Source organism: Mauremys mutica, chromosome 4, assembly GCF_020497125.1.
Source record: "Mauremys mutica isolate MM-2020 ecotype Southern chromosome 4, ASM2049712v1, whole genome shotgun sequence".
Taxonomy (NCBI): domain Eukaryota; kingdom Metazoa; phylum Chordata; order Testudines; family Geoemydidae; genus Mauremys; species Mauremys mutica.
In genome coordinates, this window is record NC_059075.1 from 131,604,298 (window position 1) to 131,619,294 (window position 14,997).

The 14,997-nt window shown below is 51.6% G+C and overlaps 1 protein-coding gene across 1 annotated transcript; it reads left to right on the forward strand.

Annotated features, from left to right (window-relative positions):
- The first annotated feature begins 2,904 nt into the window (after window positions 1-2,904).
- LOC123370355 (60S acidic ribosomal protein P2-like) lies at window positions 2,905-14,465 on the forward strand. The gene is made up of 5 exons (XM_045016860.1): window positions 2,905-3,061; window positions 6,615-6,738; window positions 12,096-12,144; window positions 13,561-13,650; window positions 14,346-14,465. Exons 2-5 carry the CDS (start codon window positions 6,616-6,618, stop codon window positions 14,420-14,422), a joined length of 339 nt encoding a protein of 112 aa, XP_044872795.1. The 5' UTR covers window positions 2,905-3,061; window position 6,615; the 3' UTR covers window positions 14,423-14,465.
- Window positions 14,466-14,997: the final 532 nt, after the last annotated feature.

Below are 14,997 nucleotides of genomic sequence, written 5' to 3' on the forward strand. Positions count from 1 at the left end.
GAGATGAGACCTTCCAGACACAAGCACAATCCCGGTTGCGTCTCTAAGAATAATGCTTCTGTATTACATTATCTTCCGCCTTCGTGTTCATTTTGTGATGGGTCTTGAAGCCTAGTCTGCCTCAGGCATATTTCATGTTTTTTATAGACCGTTACTGGCCACGTCAATTATTCAGCAAATCCCACAAGTGCTACATTAAGGCAACTTTTGCATTGCAATGTTGATGCAATATTACGTGTTTGGTAAATTAGCCTCATCTGTGGTATGCTCCAAAGCACACTGGGTGATACACCTTTCACCGACAGAGATCACAGCCATTAGGGATGCAAAAGGCCTATAAGGTCCCCTCTGGTCCATTCTTCACAGCCTGAGAAGTGAAGTCCTGGAATGGCCTTCCAAGGGGAGCAGTGGGGGCAAAAAACCTAACTGGCTTCAAGACTGAGCTGTATTGTGCAGGTAACAGAGCTTGATAAGTTTATGGAGGGGATGGTATGATGGGACTACGTACAAGGGCATGTGGCCCATCAGCGACTGCCAGTAGCAAAAATCCCCAGTTGCTGGAGATGGGACACTAGGTGGGGAGGGCTCTGCATTACTACAGAGAATTCTTTGCCAGGTATCTGCCTGGTGGGTCTTGCCCACATGCTCAGGATCTAACTGATTGCCATAGTTGGGGCTGGCAAGGAATTTTCCCCCAGATCAGATTGACTGAGACCCTGGGGGGCGGGGTTTCGTCTGCCTCTGCAGCATGGGGTCCCAGTCACTTGCAGATTTAAACTAGTGTAAACAGTGAATTCTCTGTAACTTGAAGTCTTTAAACCATGATTTGAGGACTTCAGTAACTCAGCCAGAGGTTATAGGTCTATTACAGGAGTGGGTGAGGTTTTGTGGCCTGCAATGTGCAGGAGGTCAGAGGAGATGAACACGATGCTCCCTGCTGACCTTAAAATCTATGAGTCCAAGTTCCTTAAAATTGATTCAGTGCTTTATCCTCCCTAGGTTTAAGTGGCCCTCAGAAAGAGACTTTGCACTGTTTACATAGTATGTAATTCAGAGTTATCTCTCCTCCCCCACCTCACACAAATTAAGGACGGCAAAGACCATCATATCATCAATAGATACGATAGCACTGGAGTATTTTTCATAGTACTGTCTCTTTCCTTCTTCACATAGCTTTCCATCTCCCCTCTTTAACTGCTGCTGCCCTTCCATGGAGCTGCTACTGATACCTAAAGCCTCTTCCAAAGAAATTACAATTACTGTAATTCAGCACTTCAGAACCAAAGCTATTCGCCAGATGGCACCATTCAGCACTGCTCAGTTATCAGACAACCAGCTCTGCTATTTGTTGCCTGATGGAATCTGTGTTTATTTGGCAAATAATACAGGAGGGATGTCCAAGTGTCCTCTCCCTGGGAAGATCTTAACTCATTTGACAGTGTGGCATTTAAAGGTTGGATAGCAGATCTTGCACTCTGTGATTACAATAGAATTAGACATGAGGTAAATGCACAGTGTTCTTGAGGCTATATCATCTGAGGGTGTGTTCATACTCCCTCTCCTATGCTGCATCAGGCTGGGTTAATACTGGAAGGGAGGCTTTTGATGAACAGATGCAGGAAATCATGGAGTGATTCAAGTAAGGCAGTCTTCCTCTGAGTCAGTACCAAACTGCCCAAGCATTGTGCTAAGAAGTGCTGTGGTGGTCATGGCCGGTCCTGATTACTTGTGATCATTAATGATAGTTCTCATAGAGCTGGAAGGGACCCTGAAGGGTCATCAAAATCCAGCCCCCTGCCTTCACTATCAGGGCCAAGTACTGGCTTTGCCCCAGATCCCTAAATGGTCCCATCAAGGACTGAACTTCACAATCCTGGGCTTAGCAGGCCAATGCTCAAACCACTGAGCTATCCCTCCCCCTCACAAAACTATTTCTCCTGGAGTCCTGTTCAAATTCTATCTTGGATGATTACAATCTGAAATCCCCCAGCAGCTACAGCTTCCTCTGAAAACTACTGAGCATGTCACTGTAGCATTGTTAAGCTATTGTTGTGTTTCACCCCACCAGCAGCCGTACTTCAGTAAGGACTAAAGTGAGCCGTGCATTTAGAGGCTCACAAAGTGTTTTGGGTTACTTTGGAAGGTAAGAAGCTGTCTACTTGAGCTTGGGGTAATTGCTCCTGGGAAGAAAACGTCTCTCCCTCTCTCCAAGCCTGATCCTGCAGGGTGTTTGGGGGTGCTTAGTGTCAGGGTTGTCTTGTTTTAGGATGCTCATCCCTTGCAAGACTGGATCCTCTCTCAGGATAAAGCAAGAATGTTACATAGGCTGGTCTCAGTCACTTTTTAGGATGAGGTTTTCAAAGTGTTGTTTATCTGCAACACCAGATAACTCACTGTTATAGAGTCTGTATAGAGGTGTAATGCCCTGTGGGTATATTATGATGGAGATAGAATTAGCGCTCAGTGAGCCTGAGCCATTCAGTGGTCCCTATCTACATGTCAGCCTCTAGGCAGAATGCTGTGGTGGCTGGGCTAGAGCTCTTATATGGTCCATATCTTGGTATAATGACCAATGGGCTGATAGGGTGGAGCTTAGACGGGTGGTTGCCAGGCATGGGCTGCTCCACGGTCCATAGCCAGGTATGCCAGGCAGAACACTAGCCTCGCTGGCCCCGCCCATGTGCTAGAGAAGGAGGGGCGGGGCTCCTGCTCTCTTTCCCCCTTTCCAACATGGCGGGCCCGGCGCCCATTGCCCGGTGTTCTGTACGCATGCGCAGAGCTAGAGCCGTTGGTGGGGCGGGACTAATGAAATGTGAATTATGTGTCTTGTTTTCACGTTTATTTAAATGATAGTTTGATGGGTGCGGTAGCGGCGTGTGGCGCGCAGACAAAGAAATCGCCGAGGGAGCGAAAAGAGAGAAGATGTGACCTTTGGCCCCGCGCCCTTTGACCCGCCCCGCCCGTGCGCAGAGGCCGCGCGGCCCCGTAGGCCAAGCGTCACCTCCTTCTCGGAGCGCGGGGCAGAGCGTGCACATCGTTTCGGGTCTGTTACGGACTTAAAGTGAGTGCGGGCCGCTCCGAACCCCCCCCGGACCCCCCCCCCGAGAGCCCTGCCCCCCAGTGACTGGTCCCTTCCCCCCACTGAGAGCCCCGGACACCACCCCCCCCCCCGAGAGCCCTGCCCCCAGTGACTGGTCCCTTCCCCCCACTGAGAGCCCCGGACACCACCACCCCCCCGAGAGCCCTGCCCCCAGTGACTGGTCCCTTCCCCCCACTGAGAGCCCCGGACACCCCCCGCCCCGAGAGCCCTGCCCCCAGTGACTGGTCCCTTCCCCCCACTGAGAGCCCCGGACCCTCCCCCCCCCCCGCCAGTGACTGCCCCCCCCGAGAGCCCTGCCCCCAGTGACTGGTCCCTTCCCCCCACTGAGAGCCCCGGACACCACCACCCCCCGGAGAGCCCTGGCTCCAGTGACTGCTCCCTTCCCCCCACTGAGAGCCCCGGACCCCCCCCCGCCAGTGACTGCCCCCCCCGAGAGCCCTGCCCCCAGTGACTGGTCCCTTCCCCCCACTGAGAGCCCCGGACCCCCCCGCCAGTGACTGCCCCCCCCCGAGAGCCCTGCCCCCAGTGACTGGTCCCTTCCCCCCACTTTGAGCCCAGGACCCCCCCCCGCCAGGGACTGCCCCCCCCCCGAGAGCCCTGCCCCCAGTGACTGGTCCCTTCCCCCCACTGAGCCCCGGACGCCCCCGCCAGTGACTGCCCCCCCCCCGAGAGTCCTGCCCCGCAGTGACTGGTCCCTTCCCCCCACTGAGAGCCCCGGACTCCTGCCAGTGACTGCCCCTCCCCCGGTGACTGGGGCCACCCCCTACTAAGAGCCCTGCCCCCCTCCCCGCACTAAGAGCTCCGGGACATCCCTTATGACTGGATCCCTCCCCACACTGAGAGCTCTGGGGATCTCCTGCCCCTCAAATGACTGGGGCCTGCCCCCCCACTGAGCGCACTCAGTGGTGGATCTCTGAGTGCTCTTTCACTGACCTAAGTTTGCACGTGGTTCTATAATACAGGGGGTCTGGAGGGAGTAGAGGCAGCCTTTAACTTTTCCTTCCTGCTTCACCATTATGCCTATGCAGTTTTCTCTGGGCAGGCCTGGAGTGGGACTTGAATCATTGGGTTCTACTGGCACCTTTTGGAAATCAGCATGTTTTGTAGTGAAGGTGAAAATACTGTTCTTCTCAATATTTATATTGAGAGTTGTTATCACGGTGTAGGAATTAAGGGAGCAGCTAGATCAGGGGTCAGCAGCCTTTCAGAAGTTGTGTGCTGAGTCTTCATTTATTCACTCTAATTTAAGGTTTCGCATGCCAGTAATATATTTTAATGTTTTTAGGTGTCTTTCTATACAGCTAATATATAACTAAACTATTGTTGTATGTAAAGTAAACAAGGTTTTTAAAATTTTAAGAAACTTCATTTAAAATTAAATTAAAATGCAGAGCCCCCTGGGCTGGGGTGGCCAGGACCCGGGCAGTATGAGTGCCACTGAAAATCAGCTCGCGTGCTTGAGCTAGATGTTCAGCTTAATAGAAAAATACACTTTTCTGTCACAGTGCAGCATGCATGCTTTCCCGTAACGCTAACTTTTTTGCAATTAGTTCAGGCAGATAGATTTGAATTAGTACACCACTGCAGGCTTTTAGTGCAGAAAAAGTTTACAACTCCATGAGAAAACAGGTTGATTTCCAAACTGCACCAGTGCTTTAAATGCAGTTCTAGCCAATCAATTTGTAGTGTTCCTGACTCTTCAGGGAGCAGCTGCAAAATGTCTGTTTCGGAATTAGAATTATGGCTCCTAGTCAAAACTGCTGTGGGAGGCAGACATGAAAACAAAATGTGGTAGGAGGTCTATTGAGAGAAAATGATTAAGCACCAACAATTGTGTTTGCTGTATAAGACAAGTGTAAATTCTTGAACCTGTTTCTCAATGACCGGTCCCTCAGATCTCCCTGACACAATTTAGGAAGGCAGCAAGCCACTCCCTGGTATCAAAAAGGTTGAGAAACATTGGTCTAGAAAACTAAATGTACTGATTTGTTTACTCATTATGGAAGATGTGGAAAGGGCTAATTTCCAGAAACACCTATTAGATGCTGGGTAATCATTTACCCTTCTTATATTTAAGGTGTCAGCGATCTTCTGTTTTCCAGGGGAAGCAATTGAAGTATTGCTTTCCAGCCCCTAAAATGGCTTGTTTGGCATCAACTTTAGGCCTTAGTTCAAGGCAGGTTTACCCAATTCTGTATGACACTGAACTCCTCCCTAGCCTCTCTTTCTCTCACACGCACCCCTGTCCCCCAAAGTAATAAATGCTGAAAAGTTGACCTACCCTAACATTAACAAAGTCCGGTGTTCTTCTGAATTATGTAGATCCCAGGCCTTATTTTGATCATGAGAAGTAATTTCAACCCTACCATTTTTGTGATTTTGAGCTTTCCTAAAAAGGCTTTGCTCCCCATCATCATCAATTTAGATGGCCCTATCCCCATAACTAGACTGGTGACGTAGTTGAAGCTCTTTTGTTTTGGAGCTGAGAGAGAAATTGCTTCCATGCTAAGGTCTTGTCTTCACTTAACCTGGCAGAGCTATGTCACCTAGGGGTGTGATTTATTTTATTTTTTTAACCAACATAGCTATGTCAACAAGCCCTGTAGTGTAGATGCAGTTTTGCCAGTATAGAAACATCTGCACTACAGACTGATGCCGGCACAGCTGTGTTGGTCGGGGGTGTGATCCTTGACTGACATACTTCTGCCGGCTGAAGTCTGTAATGCAGGTGGAACTATACTTACAAAACTGCGCTTTTACCATAGCAGTTCAAAGTGCAGCTTTGCCAGGATGGCCATGTCCACATTAGGAGCGCTTGGCCAGTACAGTATATGAGTATTCCATACCTGTAAAGCACCCCAGTGTAGATCGTAGCCTAACTCTGCTTATACTGGTACAGTGTATGCTGCTTCCCTGAACCAGCGTGCGGCCTGGTGTACACTAGATAATTAGTTCAGATTAACTATGTCGGTTGGGGTCTGAAAAATCCACTGAGCAGCATAGTTCATCCCCCCCTAAATCTCTACATAGTGTCAACCTAGTTACCACCTCTCAGGGAAGCGGATTACTTACGCAGATGGGAGAATCCCTACCGTTCTCGTAGGTAGTGTCTATGCTGAAGTGCTACAGTGGCGCATTATCAGCTGTGCCACTGTAGCGCTTTAAGTTATACAAGCCCTAAGTTATACTTAGTATAAAAGTGCTTGCACACACTAGAAGGTTTTGCTGGTGTAACTATGCCAGGAAAGCCCTCCTAGTATAAAGACAGCATAAAACCTTGCCTGCTAAAGTTTGTGAGCACCAAGGAGGTGTCTGTAGCTGATCCCTTTTGCTCCAGCAGTTTCTTCCCTCTGGATTTGTAGTTCAGTAATAGTCATTAAATGCTTAGAACAGAATATAAACAATATCATCTATGCACCATAGGTTCTTATATCCTGACATGGGAGCTCTTTAAGGCAACACTTCTATATCCAAGACATTAACCTGAATTCTTTCCTGTGGGTGTCTGTTTCAGAATGCGTTACGTGGCCGCTTACCTGCTTGCTGTCCTGGGTGGCAACAGCAACCCTACAGCCAAGAACATCAAGAAGATCCTCGACAGCGTTGGTATCGATGCAGATGACGAACGTGTCAACAAGGTTGGTTTCTTTGCATTAGTCTCTCTCTTACCTTTTGAAGTTGTTACAGGAACACACTTCTGAGAGAATATTTGAAGCAGTCATCTTACACTCCAGTACCATACAGAATATAATGCCCTTGTAGTTTAATAAACGGGCTTGTTAAACTTCTTTCTTGGTCTGTATAGCTTTGGAAAAGCCTAAGAGTTCTTACAACTTGTCAGTTGGAAGTTCACTGGTGTTTAGTGCAAACAAGAGACCTCCTGAGTCATTGAGTCCAGACCCCCACAGCTCCCGCTTGCAGTGATGGAGGTGGTGGGTTCAAATCTCAGAGGAATCTTGGCCAGGGGAATAAAAATTGTGGCACTTGAGTGCAAAGTGCTGCTGTGGAAGGGAGCAAAGTTCAGGCCCTTACCTTCCCAGACTGCTGGAGACAGAGAGTCCTGTGAAGATGGTATCCGTGACTTCTGAATGCTTGTAGGCATTTGGACTTAGCCAAGGCAAAGATACCGTATTTTTCCGTGTATAAGACTATACTTTTTCCTAAAATCCTTAGACTAAAAATTGAGGGTAGTCTTATACACGGAAGTAAGCCCCCTGTTCCCTGACCCCCCCAACCCCTATCCACCCCCCCACCCCTGAACTCCCCTGCCCTCCCTCCAACACCCCCTCCCTGCCCCCTTACCGCGCTGCCTGCACGTGGCTGGATGCGGCGAAGCGGGACCGGGGAAGCGGGGCCGGGCGGCCGTGGACGGGGACCTGGAGCCAGGCAGCCAAAGAAGCGGGGACGGGTAAGCGGGGCCGGGCGGCCAGGGAAGCGGGACCGGGTAAGCGGGACGGGGCGGCAGGCGAAGCGGGACTGGGTAAGCGGGGACGGGCGGGCGGCCGGCGAAGCGGGGATGGGTAAGCGGGGACGGGCGGCCGGCAAAGCGGGGACGGGCAGCAGGCGAAGCGGGGACGGGGAAGCGGGGACGGGCGGCAGGCGAAGCGGGGACGGGGAAGCGGGGACGGGCGGCCGGCACGGGGAAGCGGGGACGGGCGGCCGGCGAAGCGGGGACGGGGAAGCGGGGACGGGCGGCAGGCGAAGCGGGGACGGGGAAGCGGGGACGGGCGGGCGGCCGGCGAAGCGGGGACGGGGAAGTGGGGACGGGGAAGCGGGGACGGGCGGGCGGCAGGCGAAGCGGGGCCGGGGACGCGGGGACGGGCGGCCGGACGGGGAAGCGGGGACGGGAAGCGGGGACGGCGGCCGGCCGGCGAAGCGGGGACGGGGAAGCGGGACGGGCGGCCGGCGAAGCGGGGACGGGCGGCCGGCGAAGCGGGGACGGGCGGCGGCGGCGGGCGAAGCGGGGACGGGCGGGCGGCCGGCGAAGCGGGGACGGGCGGGCGGCCGGCGAAGCGGGGACGGGCGGGCGGCCGGCGAAGCGGGGACGGGCGGGCGGCCGGCGAAGCGGGACGGGGAAGCGGGGGCGGGCGGCCGGCGAAGCGGGGACGGGGAAGCGGGGGCGGGCGGCCGGCGAAGCGGGGACGGGGAAGCGGGGCGGGCGGCAGGCGAAGCGGGGACGGGCGGCGGCCAGCGAAGCGGGGACGGGGATGCGGGCACGGGGGGGGGGCCGGCGAAGCGGGGACGGGGAAGCGGGGCCGGCGGGCGGCCGGCGAAGCGGGGACGGGGAAGCGGGGCCGGCGGGCGGCCGGCGAAGCGGGGACGGGGAAGCGGGGCCGGGCGGGCGGCCGGCGAAGCGGGGACGGCGGCCGGGGAAGCGGGGACGGGAAGCGGGGGCGGGCGGGCGGCCGGCGAAGCGGGACGGGGAAGCGGGGACGGGCGGGCGGCTGCCGACGCGGGGCCGGGGAAGCGGGGACGGGCGGGCGGCCGGCGAAGCGGGGACGGGCGGGCGGCCGGCGAAGCGGGGACGGGCGGGCGGCCGGCGAAGCGGGGATGGCGAAGCGGGGGCGGGCGGGCGGCGAAGCGGGGCGGCGGGCGGGGCGGCGAAGCGGGGGCGGCGCGCCGGCGAAGCGGGGACGGGTAAGCGGGGACGGGCGGCCGGCGAAGCGGGGACGGGCGGCCGGCGAAGCGGGGACGGGGAAGCGGGGCCGGGCGGGGGGACGGGGAAGCGGGCCGGGCGGGCGGGCGGCGAAGCGGGGACGGGCGGCGGGCGCCGGCGAAGCGGGGACGGGCGGGCGGCCGGCCGGCGAAGCGGGGACGGGAAGCGGGGCCGGGCGGGCGGCCGGTGAAGCGGGGACGGGGAAGCGGGCCGGGCGGCCGGGGAAGCGGGCCGGGCGGGCGGCCGGCGAAGCGGGGACGGGCGGGCGGCCGGCGAAGCGGGGACGGGCGGCGGCCGGCGAAGCGGGACGGGGAAAGCGGGGACGGGCGGCGGCCGGCGAAACGGGGAAGCGGGGACGGGCGGGCGGCCGGCGAAGCGGGGACGGGGAAGCGGGGACGGGCGGCCGGCGGGCGAAGCGGGGGACGGGGAAGCGGGGACGGGCGGCCGGCCGGCGAAGGGGGACGGGGAGGAAGCGGGGACGGGGCCGGCCGGCGAAGCGGGGACGGGGATGGGGGGACGGGCGGCGGGCGGGCGAAGCGGGGACGGGGAAGCGGGGACGGGCGGCCGGCAAAGCGGGGACGGGCGGGCGGCCGGCGAAGCGGGGCCAGGCGGCCGGCAAAGCGGGGCCGGGCGGGCGGCCGGCGAAGCGGGGCCGGGGAAGCGGGGCCGGGCGGGCGGCGAAGCGGGGAGCCGGGCGGCTAGGGACGTGGGGAGCTGGGGAGCCGGGCGACTGGGGAGCCGGGCGGCCGGGGACGCGGGGAGCCGGGGGGCCGGGGACGCGGGGAGCCGGGCGGCCGGGGACGCGGGGAGCCGGGCGGCCGGGGAGCCGGGGAGCGGGCGGCTGGGGACACGGTGGGTCGGGGACGCGGGGAGCCGGCGGCTGGGGACGCAGGGCTGGGCGGCCGGTGAGCGGGCGGCTGGGGACGCGGGGAGCTGGGCGGCTGGGGAGCCGGGGGGTCGGGGACGCGGGGAGCCGGGCGGCCGGGGACAGGCGGCAGGAGCCGGGCGGCCGGGGACGCGGGGCCAGGGCAGGAGTCGCGCGGCCGGGCAGGGCCGCCGCCGGAGACCAGCCGGGGCGCATGGCCCTCCTCGGCCCCTCTACCCCTACCTCGGCGTTCTCTTCCTGTGCCTGAGCGACAAAGTCGGGGGGGGGGGGGAACAGCTGAAGCGCGGCTGGAGCAGCAAAGAAAACAAAACAAAACAAAAAACCTGAATTTGGGGTTAGAAAAGTTGGGGGCGTCTTATACACGGAAAAATACGGTACTCATTGTATCCAGATATCAGCAGGAGACTATGCACTATGAAAGTTTTGAGACTTGTGGACTGGGAGGAAATCCAGAAGAATCTCTGACAACTGTTTTTTTTCTTCCCAATGTACTTTTGTCACTATATATAATCTCTGTCAGTAACTGAGTACATAAACACACCTGCAGATGTGCTCTCCTATGCGTTTCACCTTTTGCCTGCTCTAAAAGCTTTAATATTGATTGTCAACTACTGATTCATAGTATGAACTGTAGTATTAATTACTGCTGGGAAAACATTGTACTGAAATACTATTCCTGATTTTCTTCAGTAATTGACTGTCCTATTGATGCCTACCCCTGAAGGGAGGAAGAGTGGAGAGGGCATATGGGTAAAGAGAGAAACACACACACTTTATAAAACATCTGTTTATAGATAAAGATCTGTATGTGATGTAACCTTTCTTAGCTGTGCTATGTGGGTATGGCAACTGGAAAACAACAGCCTGCGTCAGAGCAAGGTGGCAGCAGATTTGTCATGTGGCCCTTAATCACGTTGAAGCAAGGCACATTAACACCTTATGTGAAAAACATGAACGACTCAAAGCAAGTATATAGCAGTCTGCAATCATCCGGGACAATCTTGTCTGTTCCAAGTGTAACCGTGTTTGCGATTCTTGCATTGATCTGACCTCGCATTTATGTGTTCACCTGTAGTATTTGCTGAGTCCTTATACGTCGACATCAGCATGAGACTCCATCCATGTATATGGGTGATATGGGCTGTTCAGTTAATTTATTATTTATGGTGCTTAGAGGCTCCAGCTGAAATTGAGTCCTCATTGCAATAGGTGCTATACCAGGTAGGTGCTGTTCTGAGAAAGGTGGAGTAGGTGGACAAAAAATAGGAGGGAACAACCTTGTTCAAGGTTACAGAATAGTTCAGTGGCAGAGCCGGGATAGAACCCAGGGTCTCATAACTCATCGTCCAGTGTCCTACCTCCCCAAACTGTCGTGTTCTCAAATAGCTTTAAGCAATTGCATGCTATGAGAAATTTTAAACAAAGGAATAATTTAACTTTAAGACTTCGGATCGGCTCTTTTAGTGTTAAAATGTTAAAAGCCTTGACGAGTTCAGTGACGCCTGATATTCCACCATAAGATGAAAGCACGTTGAGCAAATGAGTATGCAGTGGCTCGTTACTAAACTTAGTTATTACTCCTAAAGTTTTTGAACATGTAGTTTATAGTTTCTATTTAAAGGAAGTGTTATACTAGAAGTCTATTGGGTTTTTTGGGGGGGAGGTGGGGGCGTTAAACTACCTCCTTACCTTCATGTGTCTAAAATTTCAAATCTGGTTTGTTCTTTGTTTATGCTATGTAATTACTTTTAGCACGGGTCAATGTCAGTGTCACTTACCTCCTTCCCTTTCTAATGCACTAACCCAGGGGTAGCCAACCTATGGCACGGGTGCCGAAGACGGCACGCGAGCTAATTTTCAGCAGCACTCACACTGCCTGGGTCCTGGCCACCCATCCGAGGGCTCTGCATTTTAATTTAATTTTAAATGAAGCTTCTTAAACATTTTAAAAACCTTATTTACTTTACATACAACAATAGTTTAGTTATATATTTTATACTTATAGAAAGAGACCTTCTAAAAACGTTAATGTATTACCAGCACGTGAAACCTTAAATCAGAGTGAATAAATGAAGACTCGGCACAGCACTTCTGAAACGTTGCCGACCCCTGCACTAACCTCATTCAATACTGCAATGTTTGGGTTGCAGATACTGCAGGGTAATGGTTTTTATCCTGACAAGTGGTCTGTTCAGAACTTACTTAAATTTTATGCTAATTTTGCTGTTAGTAGTTGATCTTGTAAACGTTCTCCAAAAACCTACTTTTAGTCTCTAAGCTGCTCTTTGTCCCTTTAACTCCTTAATGCTCTGTTTAATTGTGCTGTTATGCATCCCTTTGTGGTAATGTGTACATTGGGGAATTGCCAGTGTCAAGAAACTACTAAACATGTTGAACACCCAAAATTTCAGGATTGATCTTTAACCTCTTTCTTTTTCTCTCTCATAATAAAGGTCATCAGTGAACTGGGTGGCAAAGATGTTGATGATGTTGTCAATTCAGGTAAAAACTTATCAGATTTTAAGAACACAGTTGTTGCAAGACAGAAGTAGACCGATCGATCCATTTGCATTTCTGTGGCTTTATCTAAAAGAGAAATGTTGAGTTTCATATTTGCTTGACTGAAGCAAACGCCAGCTAAAATATTGATTTGCAGAGAAGTGACTCCAGGCAGGTTGTCTGTTACAAGCTTATTAAAATACAGTAGGTGTTTGTCCCAACAGCTGAGTCAGTGTTAAAGTGCGTTTTATTGTATAAGGGTGTATAGATTCTTGCAATAAATCAGAAGAAGAGCTTTCTATGCAAAGGCTTAAAATCAACTCTGACTTCCCTTTATTTGAAGTGGAAATTGGATATTTCTTTATTTTATCCCTTCAAATGGAAAAACACTTCCCTTGTGACTATGGGAAACCACAAGAATGTAACTAGAGCATGTTTGATTAGTATTATGATGTAATCAGCCTAATTTTGAATCACTGTTCACTTCTGTTAAATTACAGATCCACAATGGAGTATCAAATTTATATATATACCCCAACAGAATACAGTAGCAATCTTTCAGTTAATTTTTCCTGCTATTATGAAAACAAAGTTGCCGTCAAGATTCTGTACTAAATTGAGCAGAGATTTAGATTCAGGAAATCCTGTGATACTGCTTCTGTAGCAAGTCACTTTCTGAATGTGTTATCCCCGTCTCAGAGAGCGGGGAAGCGATAGGAGGCTTAATTAATCAGTGTTTGTAAAGTTTGAAGACAAGTTTTAAGTGCTGAGTGTTAAGTTCATTATATTCCTTTCAGATTTGGTTCTGTGCTGCATTATAAAGACCATTGATTTTACTGTCAAGTGATGACTTTCAGAAAGATTAAAATTCAGGTCTTCACTGCCTGCGGATATTTTATTCCTGTGCAGTTCATTTTGGTGAACCAGTTTTCAGCCCAATTCTCATTCTGCACACCAAATAATTTCCCAGCACAAATCAGACACTTCCGAGATTAGTGTTCACTTATAAGTAACTTCCATCCCATGTGAGCAAAAGTGATTTGAAATAACTGAACTTCAAAATGGCCATTTTGTCCCATGTGATTTGTTTATTGCATAATACATCTAGTGCAGCTGCTTGTGAATGTTCTGTCTGGGCAGCATTTATCTGTGTGTACATTTCAGAGTGGTTGCCTCCATATGTCTTCTAAACACGTGAGACGAAGGTTAAAAATCATTTCATTTGTCTCAAGTGCTTTCCCATACAGTGCTGTCTTGCTTCAAGCGTGCACTTGTGCCCTGTATGTGAAATGTTGTCCTTATATGGGATATCCTAAGACGAAAGAGGTTACCTAGGTACAACATATTCTGCTTAATGTTGAGGGTTCTTAGAATGAGGCCGTGTGTGTGTGTTTTATTTACAAGTCTCTCGTGTCATAGGCCTCTCCAAGTTAGCCTGTGTTCCAGCAGGCAGTGCTCTTGCTCCAGCCGCTGCTACATCTCCGGCTGCTGGTGAAGGCGCACCTGCAGGTAGGTCTTGTTTTTGAGGGAGGGGAGTTCCTGGGTTCTGTGTGAGACTGAGAATGCTTCTCTCTTAAAAGAGGCTTTCTTATTATCAATAAACAGAAAATCCATGAAGAATCTGACGTGAAGCATGAGCCTTCATAGCATTCCTAATTGTAGGAGCTGCTATTGTTGGTTTAAATGTAGAACTGCTCTTTTTAAAAAAAAAAAAAAAATTAATGTACACAATGCAAACTTTTAAACCAAGATAGATTGGGAAACGTTTTACAGGAGTGACTGTTCATTTTAGCATAACACTTCAGTGACTGAGGATTGTATTTTCAAAAGCTACCTGGGTGAGAGGCTCAGATATCCCATTAAATATCAGTTCAATTTTTGCACCTATGTCATTTGGCACTTTTGAAAGTCTCCCCCAGTTTGCACAAAATAAACCTTAAAAACGAGGGCCTGCCTGCCTGCCCAAAATTTATTTTCCTGGGGCATAACTTTTATTGCCTTAAAGCGTAAGTTTTATTGCCTGCAAGTGGTGGGAAGGGAAAGGATTGTTTAAATTCATACATACTACATTTGTCTCAGTGTACATGCACACAGTATTCATTAGTCAAACACTAAATTAACATACACAAGGGTGATCCAGGCTTCTGTCTCAGCTGGAGATGCTGGACTTTCAAATATTAATTTACACTTTCTTTGACTTGCAGAAGAGAAAAAAGAGGAAGAGAAGAAGGAAGAATCTGAGGAGTCTGACGAGGACATGGGATTTGGGCTCTTTGATTAATCACCTTGTTCTGGAAAAACAATAAAAATAGCAAAACCCAAAACTATTTTACACACAGATTTGATTTACTTATTAAAGATAGACATCTTAGAAGGTACTCTTTAGGCTCCTCTGAAAATTCCAGCATCCCTTCTTTATGGAAAGACGAGGAGCCCAGGCCCCTGGGATCTAATCCCAGCTTTCATACTGATTTATCAACCTCAGTGAAATCTACTAATGAGGTTTTCAGAAACATGTTTATTGCATTGCAATATTTAGTTACCAAGAGCATATAGTAGTATGGGAAAGAAATGGTTTCAGATCCTTGCCATATACATGCTCTCTGAAATTAAATAGGGCTGTGCGGGCCTATTGGACAGCTGAAAACCAAATAAGCTCTGTGTTCTTGCTTCTTTCACTGCTGTGGGACCTTGGTTATGAAACGTAACTGCTCTCTCTGCCTCACTTTCCCCATCTGTAAAATGGGAATAGTACTTCACAGGTGTGGTAGGGGTAATATTTATAAAGCACTTTAATATCTTTGGATGAAAGGCACTATAGAAATGCAAACTGTTGCATTCAGAACCTGGACAGGC